This window comes from Stylophora pistillata, chromosome 13 (genome assembly GCF_964205215.1).
Source record: "Stylophora pistillata chromosome 13, jaStyPist1.2, whole genome shotgun sequence".
In the NCBI taxonomy this organism is placed as follows: Eukaryota; Metazoa; Cnidaria; class Anthozoa; order Scleractinia; family Pocilloporidae; genus Stylophora; species Stylophora pistillata.
The window spans coordinates 3,618,918-3,639,525 of record NC_142531.1 but is presented as its reverse complement, the minus strand read 5'-3'; the positions used below and the strand labels follow the sequence as shown (position 1 = coordinate 3,639,525).

Here is a 20,608-nt window from a genome sequence, read left to right as displayed (position 1 = left end):
TTTGCGTCTTGGAGAGGAAAAAACAATATTCAATTGAGTGCCTCTTTCTAAACCAATCCGATTTTCCCTCGACTGAATGCAAAGCTAAAACGAATCGCGACTGGACCACTCGCATTTTCTACATGCCTCAGGCAGTTTTCCCGTAACGTTACTTTGTGGCTATCTTCTTTTGTTGATCATACCTCGCCTCGCTTTGGTACGTTGATCCCCCGCAAAGAGTTCGTCCCGGAAAGGACAGAACTGAAACAAAGATAAGTCAGTGACAGAGTGGAAGTCATCATCACAGTCAACTTTAGGGACTTTAGGGACCTTACGCAAACCACGACGGCGACGGCAACGGGAACGTGAAAAAACAAAAGATCTAATTGGAAGAACAATAGCCCAGCACGTGCGTTTTAAAACTTTGTTCATTTCTTAGACGCCCTTTGCACAACAAAAACGTGAAATCACCAAAATTTGCTTCGTCTGCGAACCGAAACCGCGACGGCAAATTATTTTAATTTCCATTTGGCCCTCAACGCTACTTTCATGCGTTATGTTGAGTTTGAGGTCTGGCGCCCTATGAGACGGTAAACACATGCAGTTATTTTCGAAATTCTAACTAAAAGTAAAACTTAATTTTTTAATTGACGTCTTCCGTGGCGTTGCCGTCCTGACTGGGTAAGGTCCCTTTTAAGTAGTCAGGACGGCAACGCCACCGAAGACGTCGATTAAAAAATGAGTTTCTACTTTTAGTTAGAATTTCGAAAATGGCTGCATGTGTTTACCGTCTCATAGGGCGCCAGACCTCAAACTCAACATAATGCATAAATCAAACAACAACAAACATATGAAACATATGTGTGAACTGCGGTTATGAGACGTATATGAGCACGATCCTTCGCAGTAAAGCACTATTTGAGCAATAGTGAAAATCAGACCTGAAAAAAATTTCAGGCCTGTACGGGATTCGAACCACTGACCTCTGCGATACTAGTGCAGCGCTGCACTAGTATCGCAGAGGTCAGTGGTTCGAATCCCGTACAGGCCTGAAATTTTTTTCAGGTCTGATTTTCACTATTGCTCAAATAGTGCTTTACTGCGAAGGATCGTGCTCATATACGTCTCATAACCGCAGTTCACACATATGTTTCATATGTTTGTTGTTGTTTGATTTATCATCTACGGGTTTATGTCGAATTAACTTTGATGGCCTGCTCCCAGTTGGCTTGTTAGCTCAATTGGTAGAGCGCTGCACTAGTATCGCAGAGGTCAGTGGTTCGAATCCCGTACAGGCCTGAAATTTTTTTCAGGTCTGATTTTCACTATTGCTCAAATAGTGCTTTACTGCGAAGGATCGTGCTCATATACGTCTCATAACCGCAGTTCACACATATGTTTCATATGTTTGTTGTTGTTTGATTTATCATCTACGGGTTTATGTCGAATTAACTTTGATGGCCTGCTCCCAGTTGGCTTGTTAGCTCAATTGGTAGAGCGCTGCACTAGTATCGCAGAGGTCAGTGGTTCGAATCCCGTACAGGCCTGAAATTTTTTTCAGGTCTGATTTTCACTATTGCTCAAATAGTGCTTTACTGCGAAGGATCGTGCTCATATACGTCTCATAACCGCAGTTCACACATATGTTTCATATGTTTGTTGTTGTTTGATTTATCATCTACGGGTTTATGTCGAATTAACTTTGATGGCCTGCTCCCAGTTGGCTTGTTAGCTCAATTGGTAGAGCGCTGCACTAGTATCGCAGAGGTCAGTGGTTCGAATCCCGTACAGGCCTGAAATTTTTTTCAGGTCTGATTTTCACTATTGCTCAAATAGTGCTTTACTGCGAAGGATCGTGCTCATATACGTCTCATAACCGCAGTTCACACATATGTTTCATATGTTTGTTGTTGTTTGATTTATCATCTACGGGTTTATGTCGAATTAACTTTGATGGCCTGCTCCCAGTTGGCTTGTTAGCTCAATTGGTAGAGCGCTGCACTAGTATCGCAGAGGTCAGTGGTTCGAATCCCGTACAGGCCTGAAATTTTTTTCAGGTCTGATTTTCACTATTGCTCAAATAGTGCTTTACTGCGAAGGATCGTGCTCATATACGTCTCATAACCGCAGTTCACACATATGTTTCATATGTTTGTTGTTGTTTGATTTATCATCTACGGGTTTATGTCGAATTAACTTTGATGGCCTGCTCCCAGTTGGCTTGTTAGCTCAATTGGTAGAGCGCTGCACTAGTATCGCAGAGGTCAGTGGTTCGAATCCCGTACAGGCCTGAAATTTTTTTCAGGTCTGATTTTCACTATTGCTCAAATAGTGCTTTACTGCGAAGGATCGTGCTCATATACATAATGCATAAAAGTAGCGTTGAGTTCCAAATGTCAATTAAAATAACTTGCCGCCGCGGTTTAGCTTCACAGACGACGCAAATTTTGATGATTTCATGTTGTTGTTTTGCAAAGGATGGCTAAGAAATGTACAAAGTTTGAAAACGCACGTGTTGGGCTATTGTTCTGCAAATTACATCTATTGTTTTTCCACGTTCTCGTTGCCGTAGCCGTCGTGGTTTGCTTAAAGTCCCTTTTATCATTCGAGTGTTGTCAGTCTGGTCGTTTCAACTGATTGGTCAGTCCACTGAGTTCGAATGCAGCGCGATTAAATATGTAATGCCATTCATTAATTACTGAAAACACACTGCTGACATTTAACTGTCAGTTTTGAAAGGAAGGTATCTTATTGAACAGCCTACAGGTGTAAGTAATCAATACTTTAGACTTAAATATTCCTACTTAACACCTATTTCCATCCGAAAAACTACAAAAACAAGTAATATGAACATAATTATACAAGCAATATGAATACAAAGAAAATGAAAAGCCTTATGTGAACGAAACTCGACTGATTCACACAATACGATTCAGAATAGAAATTGTGGCGCTGAATTTATTATAGCTATCAACTTCACATGTAAGGATAAATGATGCAGAAGAGAGTGTCGCACCTCAGCTCAGATTAAACTGCGAATACCCTTTGACTTTCTGTTTACATTTACTCGCATGAGCTAAATAGCAGTCACAGTTGAAAGTTTTTCTGCTTCACTGTCTCTAAGAGATTAAACATTATGTACAGCGGAAAAGCTTCCTGAATTCACTTTTCATGATCTGACGAATTTCTTTCATTTTCAAACCAAACACAATGGGGTTCAACGATGAGTTAAGCATCATTAAAACGGTGGACAATTGAATGGTTCCTTGAAGTACCACATTTGGGCCAGAAATAAGGAGCACAGTCAAAGTAATGAGGTATGGCAAGGTACAAAATACAAACACGACAAACACATACAATACTTTGACAGCCAAAGTTACGTTTCGTACCGGGTTTGTGGTGTTGGACAAATGATGAGCCGTCACATGCGCTTGGCTTTGGATATTTACTTGATGTCGGCGAGCCACGAAATAAACTTTGGAATAAACGATACAGAGTGAAAGCATACCAACATAACCAAACACAAGAAGAACTGTCTCTCCAACCAGAAATTCGGTGGAGACTGCGACGAACACAATTGATAGCGATAATACCCATACACTAGCGACAACTGCAAGTACTCGGTTTGGTGTTACAAGCTCATTATATCGCAGATGCAAAGTTATTGATAGAAAGCGATCAATTCCGATTACAATTACTACTTGGAGGGATACAGAGACTTGAACAGCAGAAATAACGAAAAACGCCATCAGCACTCCTTGAATATGTTTGCACTCATGACTTTGTCGAATGCGTGTGACAACTGCGATGTACAATGGATGAGTGAAGAAGCCACTGCAAACATCAGTTACAGCCAAGCTTTGCATAAGAATTTTTGCTGTAGTCGGAATTGATGAAGCTTTTTGCAGGGCGAAAATTATGGCCGCATTTCCAAAGATTGCACTGAAAGTGAGTAAACCGTTGATAACATTCATGGTGATGTAAACCGAGTCAACGTACTCAGCTTTGGCGTAAAACTTAAGCAAGACTTCCTCACAAAGATCGCGTGTTACTCCCATTTGAAATAAAGCAGAATTACCTTTGACTTATTGAAGCGGTACGCTGGAAAAGTACAAAGCTTTCCACAGAATTAAGTCTTATGTAATATGGAAAAAACAGGTGCGATGGTTATTATATCAGCTGAAATGAAAATTCAATTTTAGCTTATGTCACACCTACTCATAAGTCCCTCTTTAATTTTGGGTTTGTGCAACTGACGACAAGTTTTGTTCTGGAAGATTTTCCATTATCATTGCCGAAACAATTTTTAAATCTTATTTCTTCACTTCACACTGTTTATTTTTTTACAAAATATTAACACTGGCATAAGAATCGTTTTGAAATATTTTTGTGAAACTCGACGTTTTGACGTAAATTAACGTTCTGCTTGCGGTTTTAGTCAAATTATAATAATCTGAATTGTTTTCTATTTGATGGGACGGTGCTGATCTGAATTGCGAAGAGAATAAGAGAGCAGAAAAAGAAAACAATGTCGCCTTAGGTGACAAAAAAATTTTACCGCCAATGTTTCAACACAAAGTCACTTAAACTGTGTTCAGAAAAATCTCCTTAATAATTGTAAGACCCAACCATGAATACTAATGTAAATAGCCAGAGGAACATGCTAGTAAATTTTTCATTTCAAATGTTTCGCCAGCTTTTTCGGTTTCCAATGAAAAAAAGTTGTTGTCAAATCCTTAGAGTGGATACAAATAAACTTAGACATTCTATCAGGGAATTTATTAAACAGCGGGTGAAAATAAATTTCTTGCTGACCGAGTGCTGCGAAATATTGGCCAAAGGATTGATGAGACCTCGGCCTCGGACCATCATCTTTCATTATACGACCCTCAAGCTTAGTTCGTGAGAGGTTCAAACAAATTTCTTTCATTCTAAGGTTGTTTTTCAGTCTTAATTTGATGTACATTTTCACCTAATTCCAATGGTAATATAGAAATATATAATATTTATATAATTGTGGGAAATTGTAGCAAATGCGGTTGGAAAGTGTTCAATACACATGAGTGTAGAGCGAAATACAGTTAAAAATGAAACACGCATGATTCCCTGTAAGTCGGCCGAGTTTCATGCCGTACGGGTCTGACGATCGAGTGCGTAAGCACGAAACTCAGAGTAATAACAGGGAATCATGCGTGTTTCATTTTAGTCATTTTGAACTGTCATATTTATATAATACAGAAAACAGGAAACATTAGAAAGAAAAGAGGAAAAAGCCAAATAAGTTTCGATTAGCATATTAAATTAGGTTGTATTCCGACAGCCAGCCAATTTGTCTCAAGCAATTGCAAGACCCACGTTAATAACATCGTTATTGTCTCGGTAAAGAACTTAGCCCAGTAGGTGGAAATTTTGATCAAATTCCTACAACAATATCTCAGGCGAACAACACGACTCTAAAAATACACGTGTCTTGGAGATTTCAAGTGAAATCGGTTAACTTCGACATTTGGAAAAACAGATGGCATGTCGTATTTCACCGAGGAGATCAAAACAAAGAAAAACAGTTGCTGGAAATATAGCTCAGTGTATTAATTAATTTCAAAATTCACATCCCTCCCTCGCATTTTACAAATCTATATTTTTCTCTTCGCCTATAATTAAGGTACTTCCCAGTAAATTCATTTCGCTTCCCCTGGTTAAAAAACTCTTCGTTGAATTGTAACAAATTTTGACATCGGTTATCAGTCATACATGCAAAACGCACGCTCGTGTATTATCTTCTGTTCCTCTTAAGTATTCCTGCTCATTAAACGTCGTCTTTAGTTGTAAATTGTCAGATAACTAAAAGCGATAATCTATTATTAAAATTCCAAACCTTTTTTCCACAATGAGCTGTCCCTAAATTGTCTTTGCGAGTAGAATAAACCAAGAGGTGAAGAGCTTTATATTTGTCGTAAGGAAGAGACCTTTAGAAATTGAGGGACGTAAATTATTGACCACGACAATTAAAAGAGTTCATTTCTGGATCACTTTAATTCAGTGTTTAGGTTAAATATTATTTATTTAGGACTTCTTTTTACTGCGGTGCATTGCTGCAAAAGCGTTGGTAGTTCCAATCCGTCGTAACGCGGTAAAATAGTTGTACTGTCTAACGCTAAGTAGCGCTTTGGCTAAAAGATTCCATACTGCGGCATTGTCATGTTAAAGTTGCTAATGTAAGTCTTTAATCAGGAGCGTGACAGTGTGTAAATGGCATGTTCACTTTACTGAACGACCAATATGCTTCCTAATTCCTTTTATCAACAGATCGCCAAGGTTAATGGGAAGAGCAACGCGTCCAGAAGACAAACCTGATGTCGTTCTCGGATTACCCACTTGCAATTCTCATGAAAACCAAAGATGTCCCCACTGTAATGTAAAGTGACAGAGGAATAAAGCCATGATACCGAGGAACATTCATTAGAGGAATATCCCGGCATTACAACGAGCGTCCCTTGAGTAGAAATTTCCCTTCAGTTAAGGTGTTCCACATATAAATGTTTCAACTTAAATAATTTTCTTTCAAAACAAGTCTCTTTTGGTGTTAAAAATTGGTTTTTGTTTTGTTTTGTTTCGTTTTGTTTCAGTTTGCTTTGTTTCTTTTCTTTGGTGAGAAAGCTGGGAAGCTCAAACAACACGTGAAATAAGCCCTTGACGTTAGACAGTACAACTATTTTACCGCGTTACGACAGATTGGAACTACCAACGCTTTTGCAGCAATGCACCGCAGTAAAAAGAAGTCCTCAATAAATAATATTTAACCTAAACACTGAATTAAAGTGATCCAGAAATGAACTCTTTTAATTGTCGTGGTCAATAATTTAGATAAAAACCAATCAATAATTCAGATGAAAACCCTCAATTTCTAAAGATCTCTTCCTTACGACAAATATAAAGCTCTTCACCTCTTGGTTTATTTTACTCGCAAAGACAATTTAGGAACAGCCCATTGTGGAAAAAAGGTTTGGAATTTTAATAATAGATTATCGCTTTTAGTTATCTGACAATTTACAACTGACTGTTTTAATTAAGTGGCAGTACTAAAGACGACGTATAATGAGCAGGAATACTTAAGAGGAACAGAAGATAATACACGAGCGTGCGTTTTGCATGTATGACTGATAACCGATGTCAAAATTTGTTACAATTCAACGAAGAGTTTTTTAACCAGGGGAAGCGAAATGAATTTACTGGGAAGTACCTTAATTATAGGCGAAGAGAAAAATATAGATTTGCATCATACGTATCTAATACCACAGTTCAAAATATATGAACTTCATATATTCATTGTATCCAATTTTTTTCATGGTTAGGTCGAATATACCTCAAACCCTCCCCACTCCTCCCAGAGAAAAAAAAAGAATGTCTGGTGCAGTCCGAGAAGCGGTAAAAATTACTTTGAGGCCTCATCGTTGAAGAATATCATTGCATTATCTCGGTGGATTTACATTTATATGTCCCTTCTGTGCTTACCTTTGGAACAAACAATACGAGAAGAGTAAATGTGGAGATGAAGTTCAATATTGTAGCAAACAGTGCGTAATTAGCTTGGATATGAGCCTCTCCGACAACATAATACAGAGGTACGTTAATAATACTCATGATAACTACATTATACACGCTCATTCCTATGTATTTGGAGTCATTTAGTGAAGAAGAAGGGACGTGTCTTGTCTCCCAAGCCAGAAAAAGCCCCATAGCCAGCAATAAAGTTTTCCATATCACCCAGAGGCTCAACCATAAAATTCTCGTTACCAGAAGTGCATCAGTCAGGACTTGTCTCTGTGTGATCTCGTTACCATCTGGAGATATTTCCTAGTCAGTAAACTGAACCTCTGTCAAGAGAACTAGTAGTCTAAGAAGCCTCTGTGGACATAGTTATTGTCAGTCGAAAGTCAGTCGATATTTGGTCTGGTCGACAGCCAATTGTTGGCCGATTTGGCAGTCGACTGTCCCACGGCACTCAGTTCATAACCGACTCATCGCCATTCATCAAGTATTGATAGTATGTTGGTGATTTATAGAATAGCCGAGTGCCATGAAATATTGGGAAAGTGACGTCAGAGGGGAGCTTAGTCGTGTTCAATACACTTCCTGCGGTGGCAAGATAGTGGGAAGGGTTCTCAAGGGTCATGTGACTCCTTTGGAGAGAAAAAGTTATAATTTAAGGGAAAAAAAAGCAACAGCAACAACATGGACAGCATCTGCATAGAATCGAAGAATGGATGAACTTGTTAAAGCAATTAGTTCAAGAGCAGGCATCTGCCCTTTTTTTCCAAAGTTCGAGGATCTTTAAGAGGCTATTTACTTAGCCTAGAAATTGGCAAACGGTTTCGAAGTTTCCAGCCAGTCCTCCCGTAGTAACTGATTCATTTAACTGCCTCCCAGTTAGCTCAATGGATAGAGCGCTGGACTGCTGTGCGGGAGGTCGAGGGTTCGAGCCCCGGCCGGACCAACACTCAAGGTCTTAAAACAAGTGAGAAGAATATGCTACCTTTCTACATCAAGAAGTGGTTAGATACTCTAGTCTTCTCGGAGAGGGACGAATAAATGGAGGTCCCGTCTCCTGCAGGGTTAGGATGTAGGAGACGTTAATTTCCCATGCACGAGATTACTGTGTGATGGATGTCCTCCCCTAGGGTGGTTGCTGGGTGGAAATTGGCCCTTAAAAGCCCCTATGGGGAGTGGTCAATTAACATATGTATGTATGTATGTATGTATGTATGTATGTATGTATGTATGTATTTAGTTTCATACCATGTTCGTTCTAGGTACGCTGAGACTTCGTACCTTACTTAGATGTTTCAGACTACCATCAACAGGATCTGATAGCTCCCACGCTATTAAATACACAACATCTAAACAAGCCAGTCCACAGACAATACCGAATAAGTGACGATCATGCAGTAAGCCTAACTGTGAGCATAATAAACGAATGAATTAGACATCAGTACTTGCGTATGAAAATTCGTTAACTTATGTCTTGAAAGTAACGGAGTTAACTGATTCTGGCAGAAAGTAACCCAAGTCGGGGATGGATGGAATATAGACGACTGATTGTTTCGACTGACTGAGGTAAGAATTTTGTGCCGATTAACGTTTTCCTAACTGAAGTATTCTACTTCCTGGTAGCTAGAGCTCTGTAATGGGAAATAGCTGACCTCTTTGTAAAGATGCTTGTTGATGAAAATTTTGTAAACCCTCCATGTTTTGACAAACATCGTGCCAAATGCTAGGCGAAATGTAAGAGAAAAAATCCACCATCTTGTCTGGAAGAGAAAGAAATACAAATCAAAACGTGTCTTTTGTTTTCTTTCCTTGCACTTCATCCATCAAGCGAAACAAGAGAACGAGAAAATGGACAAACGAGTAGGGGGAGAGATGCCCCAACAACTTCATACCTTACAGATCATGTGTGTCTGTCCAGTGACTCCACAAAAGTCTCAGCTCTAAACAAAAATACACAGCAATATGCTTGCATGCAGCCAATCACGATCATGTTATTGAGCCTTGGGGATGATTGCCTGATGATGCTAAACAACAAAACAAAACGATAGCTCAGTGAAATTACAGGAATGATTTACTGTGACTGAAGAACTACATTATCATAAAGAAACAAATGATTTAGCCAGAGATGTCGATTAAGGGTTTCCTTTTTTATTTCTGTGCTAATTCAGTTACTCACCTGTGATGTCTGTAGTGGAATTGACGTAAAGAAACCAAAAGATGACATTAAACCCAACATAGCCACACAACTCATGACATAAAACAAATTGCCACTGGGTTTTACCAGCGGCTTATTCACAAGATCCTTATCTCTCGGAGGGTTACCACCTGAAAATAACAAAAATTACTAGCATTTTCCTACCAGTAAGCCAGCCACTGAGTAATTCATTTTACATTGCCAGCAGTTTGCTCATATCGGTTTCATACAGGGCGACGGTATTTTTGATCATAATCATTGTCCAAAAATAGGAAAGAAGTAGTCTCAGCTGTGTCGTTGGCGCGACACTTCTTCTTTCAAAATGTATAGGCTCTATCTTAATTCTTAATTCATTGGAAGAACGTGGAGAGAGACAAATTTATACCAAGGGGGTAGACGACAGATACTCACCCTCACTCTCACTCGATCCGGCCCCCTTTCCCAGTTCCCGTCTGCTGTAATCAAAATCAATCAGACAAACTATGTAGCAGTTAGTCTATATCTGCAAATTGCATTTTAAAAAAGGGTGTTTGAAATAAAGGCTATCATTTACCTTACCTCCTGTCCTGGAATCATGGCGAGTTCTCCGTTGCTCAGGTCATGTTTTCCGGGTCAAAGTGACCAATCCTTACCCCTCTGTTACCTGAAAAATAAAAATAAAAAAAAACAATTTCCTTGCATTCTTATTTGTCAAGTAGACGATATGTAATTGAATTGTATTTTGATTTCATTACAGATCGAAGTTCTATTCAAAAGAGTTTTTCGATGTATAAGTTAAAGTTTGATATGAGATTGCTCAGATGGCATTTCCGGTAGTTTTTATACTTCATGTTTAAAATAAGGTGCGCCAATGAAAGTATTTCTATCGATGCCTCTTAATCAGTGCAAGGGATAAGATTAGGATCACTTGGATAAGTATGTTGTTGTATTAAACGCTTCCTCCACTGACACCATCGTTATTAACACCATTGTTATCAACACCATTGTTATTAACACCATTGTTATCAACACCATTGTTATCAACACCATTGTTATCAACACCATTGTTATTAACACCATTGTTATTAACACCATTGTTATTAACACCATTGTTATTAACACCATTGTTATCATAATAATCGTACTTTTCCTAATCGGTGTTTCCCTCTCATCGATGATTATCATTAAACAGGCGTTACCTTGAAACTGTTGGATCCTTATCTTATTGAGTCTCTCTTGGTTCCTGTTGAAGTTTACAACTCCCTAAATGAATAACGTTGAATATTTCAGCGATCCAAGAAAAAAAAAACAACGAAAATACTGATAGGTTTAGGATAAGCTTTACGTGAACAGCATGATCTTTTACCAACAACCTTTCAGCCCTTTGTTCATTGATAGACAACATATGCTCGTGTTGCCGAGAGGACTTTTTTTTGGTTCAGATTTTCTTTAGATCTATTTTGGGGAAGTGTAAGAATAACATTTTTCTCTTCTAACAAAAAATTTGTAATCATGATCGTAATTCTAAGAGCAATTTTCAACTGTGTCGAAAGTAATCCAAGATTGCATTGGTTCTGCCTTACTTCGCTTGGTAATTGGTCCAGAAATCACGCACCATTCTCTTCACCAATCAGATACAAAACTAAGAACCAGTCGATCAATCACAACTTGGTCGCCCGCGTTTTTCCTCGGCTGAGGCGGTTTGGTCAAGTTCTCATTGGCTCCTAAGGATTTTTCCTTTCGTCTGATTGGCCGTTGTGATTAGTTTGTTTTCGGTTTTACGGTACTCAACCAAAAGCACTCTACCATTTTCTTGATCCATATCGTGGTCGTGATCGTGAAGGAAAACGCGAGCGTTATGTTTGTAGTTATCGCACGATAAGTTTAATTTTCCCGTTGATTGTGGTCGAGATCGTAATAGTGACGCTACAATTACCTTGGATGACTCTGGTCGTGACGATCATCGTCATTGTTATTATTACTTTGTTGTTGATGATGCTCTGATGGTTTAACTACCTAGAATTTTTTTATTTCCAAACCTCTGTCAACTATGACAGCAGTAATGACGATAATGAACATATTTCACACAACTGGACTCACAGTTATCCCATTAGTCGTTAGGTTAAGCAGTGTTCTCGATAGAGCTTGCGCAAACTCGGCATGTTCGTACGAGAAGCTATCAACAGACTTGTTGTTTTCGTTAAGTTGTGTCGTCGTCTCATTCAGCGTCAAGGCTAGTACCCAAGCTGCGTCATATCCTAGCGGAGCATACCCATTAGCGGAATATGAATAATGTTTAAGCACCGTCGTGTACATGTCCATAAACTCCTCTGCGGTCCATAAAGAAAGGGTAAGAATGGATGAAAACCATGACTTACGTGAGACTTACTCAAAGGTGCCACATAATAACCCTGGGTTTTTCAAACCAGAGTCCAGATCGCTCATTACTAAGCCACTCCGTCTATCGCCATCTTACAATGGGGTGAACTGGAACCTATGCCCCTCCTTACAACTGTCTGAGAGATTCGTGGCCCTGAGCTGCTAATGTGTCTCAAAAATGGAGGTGAACAATCCCCCTCCCCCCACTCCCTAGTTCTGGTGGAACTTTCTAAGCATGCGTGGCAGACACTCGAACAAACAGCATGGCGCAAGAGGTTTGGCTATTTAGACTGACACGTGCAGGAGAGAACTCTCTTCAGCATCTCCTCTGGTCTATCTCAAGCTTCTTACTCATGATCACATCGGTTGCCTATGATCACGCGCTAAAACTGTCCTTACCAGTCCGCTAATTGTGTGATTTGTTGTAGCGTCCATTACCAAGTCCTCAACAGCTAGGAAATTTGCTGCTGCTGTCGAATGTCTTCAGCTGAGCAGCCAGGCACATCTGCGACTCGTCACCAGTCCTTTGTGTACCAATCGGGCAAGAACCATTGCATGTGAGGACCCTACAGTTTGTGACGGTAGGCCTAGTGATGATCAGCAGTTAACGTGATTTAGCATTGGTCCAGTTTAGTATAATGCTTTCCAAATATATTACATTGCGATTTTGTATAGGGAAACTATCACAAGGAAATCACAGCAGCCAATCAGGAAAAAAACAAAAATATCACGAGAAGCCAGTGAGAAAATGCGAGGGTACGAGAATTAAATTGGTCACTTGTCAGAGTTGGTTGCTAAATCAAACACAGAGAGCAGCAAGGGAAACGAGTTGAATCCACGATTCCTTTGGAAACTCTATTGTGACATTCACTTTTTGACCTCTACATGTGACTAGCCGATTTAATTTCTCTTTGTATCATCCGAATTACACATTAAGGTTTTGGGAAAAGGAAATGATCTCTAAAGAAGCTCTTGATTGCTATAAAAAGTCTCCTTATCAGCCACTTGGGAAAGTAATCAAAGTTTAATGTCTTTACGTGGGGCATGGTTACCCATATTGCCCGAGCCACAGGCTCATGTATGAAACGCAAGACAACAACCCAACCATCCCACCCCAGGGGAGGACATCCATCACACAGTAATCTAGTGCGTGGGAAATTAACGTCTCCTACCCCTAACACTGCAGGAGACGGGACCTCCATTTATTCGTCCCTATCCGAGAAGACTAGAATATCTAACCATTTCTTGATGTTATAGAAAGGCAGCATATTCTTCTCAATTATTTTAAGACCTTGAGTGTTGGTCCGGCCGGGGCTCAAACCCTGGACCTCCCGCACATCAATCCAGCGCTCTATCCATTGAGCTAACCGGGAGGCGGGAAACGTATAGAACAGTATGAAGATTATGTATACCGATGTTAGGGTGTAAAGGGTACAATGTCAGTACAGAATGTGGTCAAACTCGTTTGCTTACCGCACACATGATAAGTCTGGATTTATCTGCGTACATCACGCTAATTATTATACGAGCTTTCTTTTTCTGTAACACAAAAGTTTATTGCGTGGATTAGTTTCCTTGAATTTATATAGTTAATTCCGATTTATTTTCTGCCATTGGTGATCGCATGCCGGATTTTTGGTTTGAGGTTCAACCTGAAAAGGTCTGAGTTCGTGACAGTGATTGACTTTTTCGACAGACCCAGCGGAAGTGATCATTAGAGTCAAATCTGGAGTTGTTTGTCTGTCGATTGCAACAAGTATGGATGGCTAGTTGAAGGTGACCGCTCAGTTTTTCCTCGACGCTAGCCGCTGTTATATCTGTGAAATGTTGCTCAGTTTCGATTTATTGGTAACTGTTGGCTATAGGTTTAACAGCTAGAAATCTCAGTCAATAGCGTGTTTGCGGGTCGATGATTGTGATTTTTAAACATGATTGTTCTGTGATATCCCTATTTTTCGTCACTCGTTTGTGGTCATTCACTCCTGTTATAGAGGTTCTTACCACTCTCTTTGATGCAAGAAGCATGGAAGTCGGATGAGGGGATCTCACACAATGCGCCTTTAGTTGCTTGTTTCGAGGTTCGTCCTGGTCTTAAAAGTTGATTAAAAAATGTATCGGCGTAATCATCAGTCTGTGGTATTCGTGGATCGTCCGGTTCACAACCCCAAGATACTTGTAACATGTCAAAAGCAAGAGTAGTACCTCTTGAGCTGATGATTGATCGATCAACTGATTGCCTACAATCGTGTAACAGCCTTTGACATGTTTCAAGTCTTAACTTTAAGATCTAATATGACATTATCTGGGTCCTCGACAAGGCTGTTTGTAGAAATCACAGAAATATCTTGTGTTTTCAGTATTGTCTGGAGATCTTCGTGAGCCTATTAGGAAACAATAATCAAAACCCTTACAATATAGTTGTTTTTATCTCAACAAATCATTTTGCTTTATGGAAAACACAACCAAAAGTTTGTGATTTGTTTGACCTGAGAAATGTCATTTTGGGTTTTAGCTCTTCCGAATCAGCGGCTTAACCCTTCCCGAGATGCTTGGAGGGTGAATCTTCCATAAAGGCATCATTGACTGAGGGTGAGGTCAAAAGGGCTGAAGTTGTCTGTGTTTAGTCGACCAAGGACGGAGTCTTGATATCCAGAGAACTACGAAAGAATTCTCGAACATCGTCGTGGCCCACTATACTTTTACTTTCTTCTGTTGTTGTAAACCTTGCAATTTTGTTGTAAAAATCTTGGCCAAAAGAAACTGGGCTGACAAGATACGCCAAGTTTGTTCTCACGATAATCCTGTTCTGCCCAGTCGGAAAACAGGACATGTTCTATCTTGCCTGATGGTGGAGAGAGCAGCATTGTTCAGTAATAACAGCAGGTCAGACGGGACACTGGCCGGCTATCTTAGTTAAATCTGTAGAATATTTATCATACGTCATTAAAGAGATCCTTGTCTTGTTTAACAATAGCAATCCGCCTCCAGCCAAATCTGCGCAGCAGTGAGTCCACAGCCTTGTTAAGAATCGTTTCCAGGGCATTGATTCGGAAGAAAAGTGGATACCGGGTTTTTTCTGAAAGGCGTGGTGACCCAGCACTGAAACCAATCTGAAAAATAAGAGATGCTGATGGATGACATGGAATGAGAGTCGTGGGAGACCACTGATAAACAGTGTAAGTTCAGGAAAAATCAACGGAACAAGCATTAAGGAACGCAGGGGAACTAAGCCGACTTCTTTTAGATTTGAGAGAAGAAAGAAAGGAAGTAGTTTACGTTTGAAGGCTTTCCCGAAAAACTGGATATCTTCTTGCAAATCGTCGTGGCCGATGAGATGCGAGCTTTCACGATGAAACTGCGAAAATTCCTTTAATAGCTTATGGGATTCAATGGACAGCTATAAAGCAGTGCTTTTTCTCGGGTTTTGTATTTCATTCTTATAAAATCCACAAGATGAACATTCAAAAGGATCGCTCACTGGTAGCTCGAGACATACAAAATTAAAAAATCTTGAGCTCTTCTTGAAGACTGTGTAATTTTAATAGACATAAATTCTCCCCTACCAGACCCCTCTCGTTACCAACCTGAATCAAGTTCCTAAAGTGAGTAGCAGCTGCCACAAGTACCGCTGAGATTGAACATCCGGAACCTATAATAGCCATTTTTGTTGGCGGTCTTCGCAACTGTTCGATCAGTGCTTTGATTGTGTAAGAATCTGAAAACTGAAAAAGAAAAGAACCATTTTTTACTTTCCGATCGCTTCAGAGAAGACAACGGAGAATTTAATAACTATGATATTCAGCCCTAGCCCTGTATGAATTCACCCCGGGGGGGCACTTCCTTATAAGGACTTAATGGGGACGTGCGGCCAGCCAGGGTATGTTTTTCGAGATTTTTGTCTTAAACGGGGTATCGAATTTATCATTTTTTGTTTTAGTCAGGGTATCGATTTATCAAATTTTGGCTTAAACAGGATATCTTTTCTTGGAAGATAAACAGCAAAATTTTTATAAGCTCTAATTTTAATTAATATTGAATTCGTTGATTTTGGCATTGATACCAGGCACATTAAATGTGTTAAACAGGGTATCAAAAATCGGAATTCTGTCTTAAACAGGGTTGGAAATCAGCGATATTTGTCTTAAACAGGGTCAGGTTATGAGGGGCCACGCCGCACCTCCCCACCCAGGAATATATCGAGTACCCCCCGTGGAATTCACGTGGGTAAGGCACCCAAACGGAAGATGTGAAATCATGCGCGAGATCATGTAACAATCACTCCCGATTCGGGGTAGAGCTTCTGATAGACGCCGCAGCGATATTGAAAGCCAATGACTGCAAGGCATTTGCTCATTCCAGGTAGGCTGTTGGAATCAGGAATGAAAAATTTCTCACACTCTCGACTTGCGGAATTATTGGTCAAAACAAATCAAATTATCCCATCAAATTATGCTAAAAATTTACTCGCAAAGAAGAGGTGACAGAAGACCGGAGCTTTTCAAACTAATGAAGAAGATTTATGAAAATGCACGACAAGGAAAATAAGAGAGACTTAATGTAAGAAGCGTTTTGGGTAAAGACGCAGGCTTTGGAGATAAGTGTCTTTGAGCGATTGTGCCCTTTGCCAAAAAAGTAGAACTAGTAGTAGTAGTAGTAAAACTTTATCAAAAGTATCGAGAGCCGTCTAGCTAGGGAAAATCCCTCACTAATTTGGGGACACTAAAAAAGAAAAAAGACTAGGAGCTATTTACAGTAGTATATATATTATAACTAAGAGAAAACCTATAGTGACTATTTCAACTTGTTAAATTTGATCGCCCAACAGGATATCTATATAAAACTTTGTTCGCTGAGTATTGCATAGGCTTACTTTAGCCGGTATCCCTCCAATGTATTAAAAGTGCATGGTTTGGTAGAAAGTCACTTCTGTTATTAATCTGCTTAACAGCCAGATCAATTTCTGGCTGTATGCCTGCGCTGTTCCAACCCTTGTTTGTCGTATTCACCTCAATAAAGCCTCCAATATGCGATACGGACTTTTTACAAAGCACTCCTTTCACCATTACACCTACCAAGACCTTAAGAACCAACTCCATGGTTCAATCACTGGTGAAAGATTCGAAAGTACGATTTATGTCTCATTTCTTTATACAGCTATGTTCACTCATTTTATTATGATGATTCCAATATTATTTAGTTTGTGTTAATTTAGGACTACCGACTTGCAGCTGCTTGTGATTGTCTTAAATGCCGCTAAGCCGGTTAGCTTATGATTATTACGATCTTCAAATTCATGACAGAAAGGCAAATAATGAATTAAAATTAGGATGGTATATCTTCACAGGAAGTTAAACGCACTGAGTAATATCGTTCAGTTGGTTAAGATTCTTCACCACACGTGTCTCAAAATCTCGTGCAAGGGGCTTATATTTTCTTCGTGTTTTTTTTTTTTTTTTTTTTTTTAAGTACGTTCGTTCACTTGAAGAATCACAGGTTTTTGAAGCAAAACTAGTCTGGGTAGCTTGGTTGAAAGCTCCTGCAAGTCAAACATCATTGAGAAATACGAGAGCATGAAATTCACTGTTCAATCGTCGATTTTTCCTGCTTAGGGTAAAGACTTATTGAAGGCACGTCAGTCTAGAACAGAGCAATTGAAGCATTTTTTATAGCTGTTAATGCCAACGAACCTCCCAGGTTTCGAAATGGAAAATTATTAGTTTATACTGAGAACAGTAATTGTATGTTTTGGTATAAATTACATAACCGCATATATGGTTTGTTAAAATAATCTTTAAAGGAAGAATCATGGATTTCAAAAATGGCAACAAAATGAATTTGTTAGAAATATGCAAACTAGGCTCCGACATTGGAGAGGAAGTTACCCAATTAATACAAAATAAACATGGCCGTTTATCCACCTGCTCGTTAAACACAATCTGAACGCATTTTATTGGTGCCGCCTACGTCAAGGAAACCTTAAAGTACACTTCAGACCTGCGGTTAACTTGTGCAATTACAAGCCTACAAGTTTACAAGCCTTAATCGTTCATATTAGGTTTTCTTGCCATTAACCTGTTTTTGTCTTACCAATTGCTGTAACCTGTTGTAATTTTATATGTAATGGCAAATAAAAAAAAAAACATGACAAAAAGTTCAAGTCGCGTTAAGTAGAATATCTCCACCTGCAGGTGCTTATTCTTTTTTTGGGAAGTGTTAGTATTCTCTATATTTCCATCATACGAGAAGTAAAGTGATTTCCTAATACTGCATTTTTAATCTGTGATCGTCAGTATTCCTAGGGTTAATTTTGGATCTTATTGATTACAGACCTCACCCATGCCGAATACCCATCTGTATCAGTTATTGATTGCTGTTAGGACTACCTCCCACAGCAAATATCACTGTAGTTTAATCATTCATCAATTGCGGAAGATCTCAAAGCGCCTCTCAAAGTGGTAGCATTTGAAAACGCTGGCTTTACTGAAGTTTTTCGCGTGGGATTTAACATTTTGAAAATGGAACTTTTTACCGACGCTAGCCGGTCATTAGCCTGGGCTTTCACAACCTTTAATTGCGCACGGCTTAGGTTGGATTTGAGAATTGGTGATCGATGTAGTGTGGAATTTTCTTCCTTTTGGTTAAGCATTGATAGCTTAGTGTTCCATGGGTGTATTCTATGAACCTCTCTTTTTTACTTGCGTGATGTCCCAATTTTGGCAGCATTATGACTGTCATTACCGGTTCATATGACCAAGATATCAGGTATCTTGCCATCGATTGTGGTCACAGATGCTAAGATACCGGGGAAACCGTAAGAGCCGTACATTTTGAATTGCAGTTGGCCAACCAAGACGTGGTTTCATAAACAAAACAACAATTTTCAATCTTAACTCAAAACCGATGTGCTTGGAAGTGAGCCAGGGAAACTGCACTAGTACAAGAGTTCACCAGAGTAGTACTCCGAAAATGCAAATGATCTCGTGATTTTTAGACGGCTGTTCTCACAAGTTGATCACCCAACTCAGAAAAAGGTCTACACGAGGTTCAGATATGATAAGAGAAGTCGAACAAAACATTGTTTACTATTTCTATTTTCCGAAGGGAATTTTTATATCCCACTTTGATTTTCTTGACCCGGTTTTTTAGGCTACGTTCAATATGATGAAAGCAATCCAGGGTTTCATTGGCTTTGCTTTTATTACGTTCCATGATTGGTCTAGAAAACTCGCGCCACTCCCTTAACCAATCAGCTGCGAACCTAAAACAAATAGCGAGTTAGGCACTGGCGTTTTCCGGCATGAACTTCTATACTAGCATAGAGGCTCGGTAGTATTCGTTCAATGATGAGGAATTCTGCGCTTTCGAATGGAATTTTCTGCGCAAGTCAGGCGAAGGTTAGAGGCCATGATCACCGCAATGAATCGATGTTTGTCTTACGTCATATGAAAGAATGGAGTAATTAATACTGGGTGAAATCTATGGGACTGCATACGTGAATTTACTCGGGTCAAACTTAGTTAAGATCTGTAAGCATCTTGCAGTTGTTTATTGTTTTGGTAACTGGTTAGAGATACTTTCTTGTTCTGTTGCCCCACTAAAGTAAATGGTACGGTTTAACTGTTCCCCTTTCGCTGTTGGCGTCTCCCCTTTCGCTGAAGAACTCTGGGAAGCTGAGGATCTCTCAAAAGCTGAAAATTCTTGGGATGTAGAACTCAGGAGCATTGCGCGATGTGGTTACGTCATTCTAAACACAGCAATGCTTTGTTTGTTTAGTTTCCCATGCCGCTTGAAGAAAAAAGTTCATAATGGACTTAGCTAATTAAAAACAATATTAAGATCGCTAAAAGGACTCGCGCTCTCCTTTGTTGTTTTTACCAATATATATTATAATTAGGAGAAATTCCTTAGTAAGGTCCTCTTCATTGGCCGACACATGTTGTTTTGAGAGCGTGGTTGAGAGAATATGAACAATGATCGGTGACTCACTATGGAAGTTATTACAACTTCAGTGAACGTTAATTTCAGGTTTGAATTTCTCGTGAAGAGAAAAACTTGTTTCTTATTTGAAATGAGTGGCTAAAAATAACTCAAATTCTGTTCGCGCACAGATGCTTTGAGAGATTATTCTTATATCCTTGTATTACTTGAGTTGTTGTCTTGGCGCAACACGCAACCAGTAAAGGCAATCATGTAGGCCTTCGTCTCTAACTTTGAGTGATTTTGATAGTACGGCCAGTGGCGCAAATAAGAGTGAAAGTCGAAATAAATCAGTTTTTTTGTAAAATAACTGAAAATGGTAAGTTTTAGAAAACACAAATTACAAATACCGCATTTGTAAACATTTCTATGAATGTAAACAAGACGGACGTAAACACCTGATTATTTTTCTTAGAAGTGTATTTTTTGACCTCCGAAAAGATTGTGGAATTCTGAGGGGCCTCATGAACTGGTCTTGTTATTTAATATTTATGATTAACCTGGTGATTAATAGGCCTCTCGTTTCTGACATTAAGGACTGAAGGAAACATC

General features: G+C 39.4%; 1 protein-coding gene, 1 long non-coding RNA gene and 1 other non-coding gene across 3 annotated transcripts; 1 reads left to right on the top strand and 2 right to left on the bottom strand.

Moving 5' to 3' along the window:
• Positions 1-8: 8 nt before the first annotated feature.
• On the bottom strand, positions 9-18,507 carry LOC111339091 (gamma-aminobutyric acid type B receptor subunit 2). Its single transcript, XR_015994817.1, has 15 exons — positions 16,921-18,507; positions 15,664-15,801; positions 15,019-15,189; positions 14,359-14,460; positions 13,553-13,618; positions 12,470-12,666; positions 11,801-12,028; positions 10,900-10,963; positions 10,280-10,364; positions 9,704-9,871; positions 9,413-9,551; positions 9,180-9,287; positions 8,809-8,934; positions 5,855-7,833; positions 9-240 (listed from the first exon to the last, which is right to left on the bottom strand). It is a non-coding gene; the product is annotated as a gamma-aminobutyric acid type B receptor subunit 2 (transcript).
• On the bottom strand, positions 2,640-4,321 carry LOC111339090 (adenosine receptor A2a). Its single transcript, XM_022945675.2, has one exon. The coding sequence runs from the start codon at positions 4,035-4,037 to the stop codon at positions 3,114-3,116; it is 924 nt and encodes a 307-aa protein (XP_022801410.2). The 5' UTR covers positions 4,038-4,321; the 3' UTR covers positions 2,640-3,113.
• LOC148717310 (uncharacterized) lies at positions 7,468-13,311 on the top strand. The gene is made up of 3 exons (XR_015994818.1): positions 7,468-7,601; positions 8,790-9,093; positions 12,508-13,311. It is a non-coding gene; the product is annotated as an uncharacterized LOC148717310 (long non-coding RNA).
• Positions 18,508-20,608: the final 2,101 nt, after the last annotated feature.

Bases quoted from the DNA above. Each gene is read 5' to 3' on its own strand.
- LOC111339090 (XM_022945675.2), bottom strand. From the start codon at position 4,037: ATGGGAGTAACACGCGATCTTTGTGAGGAAGTCTTGCTTAAGTTTTAC.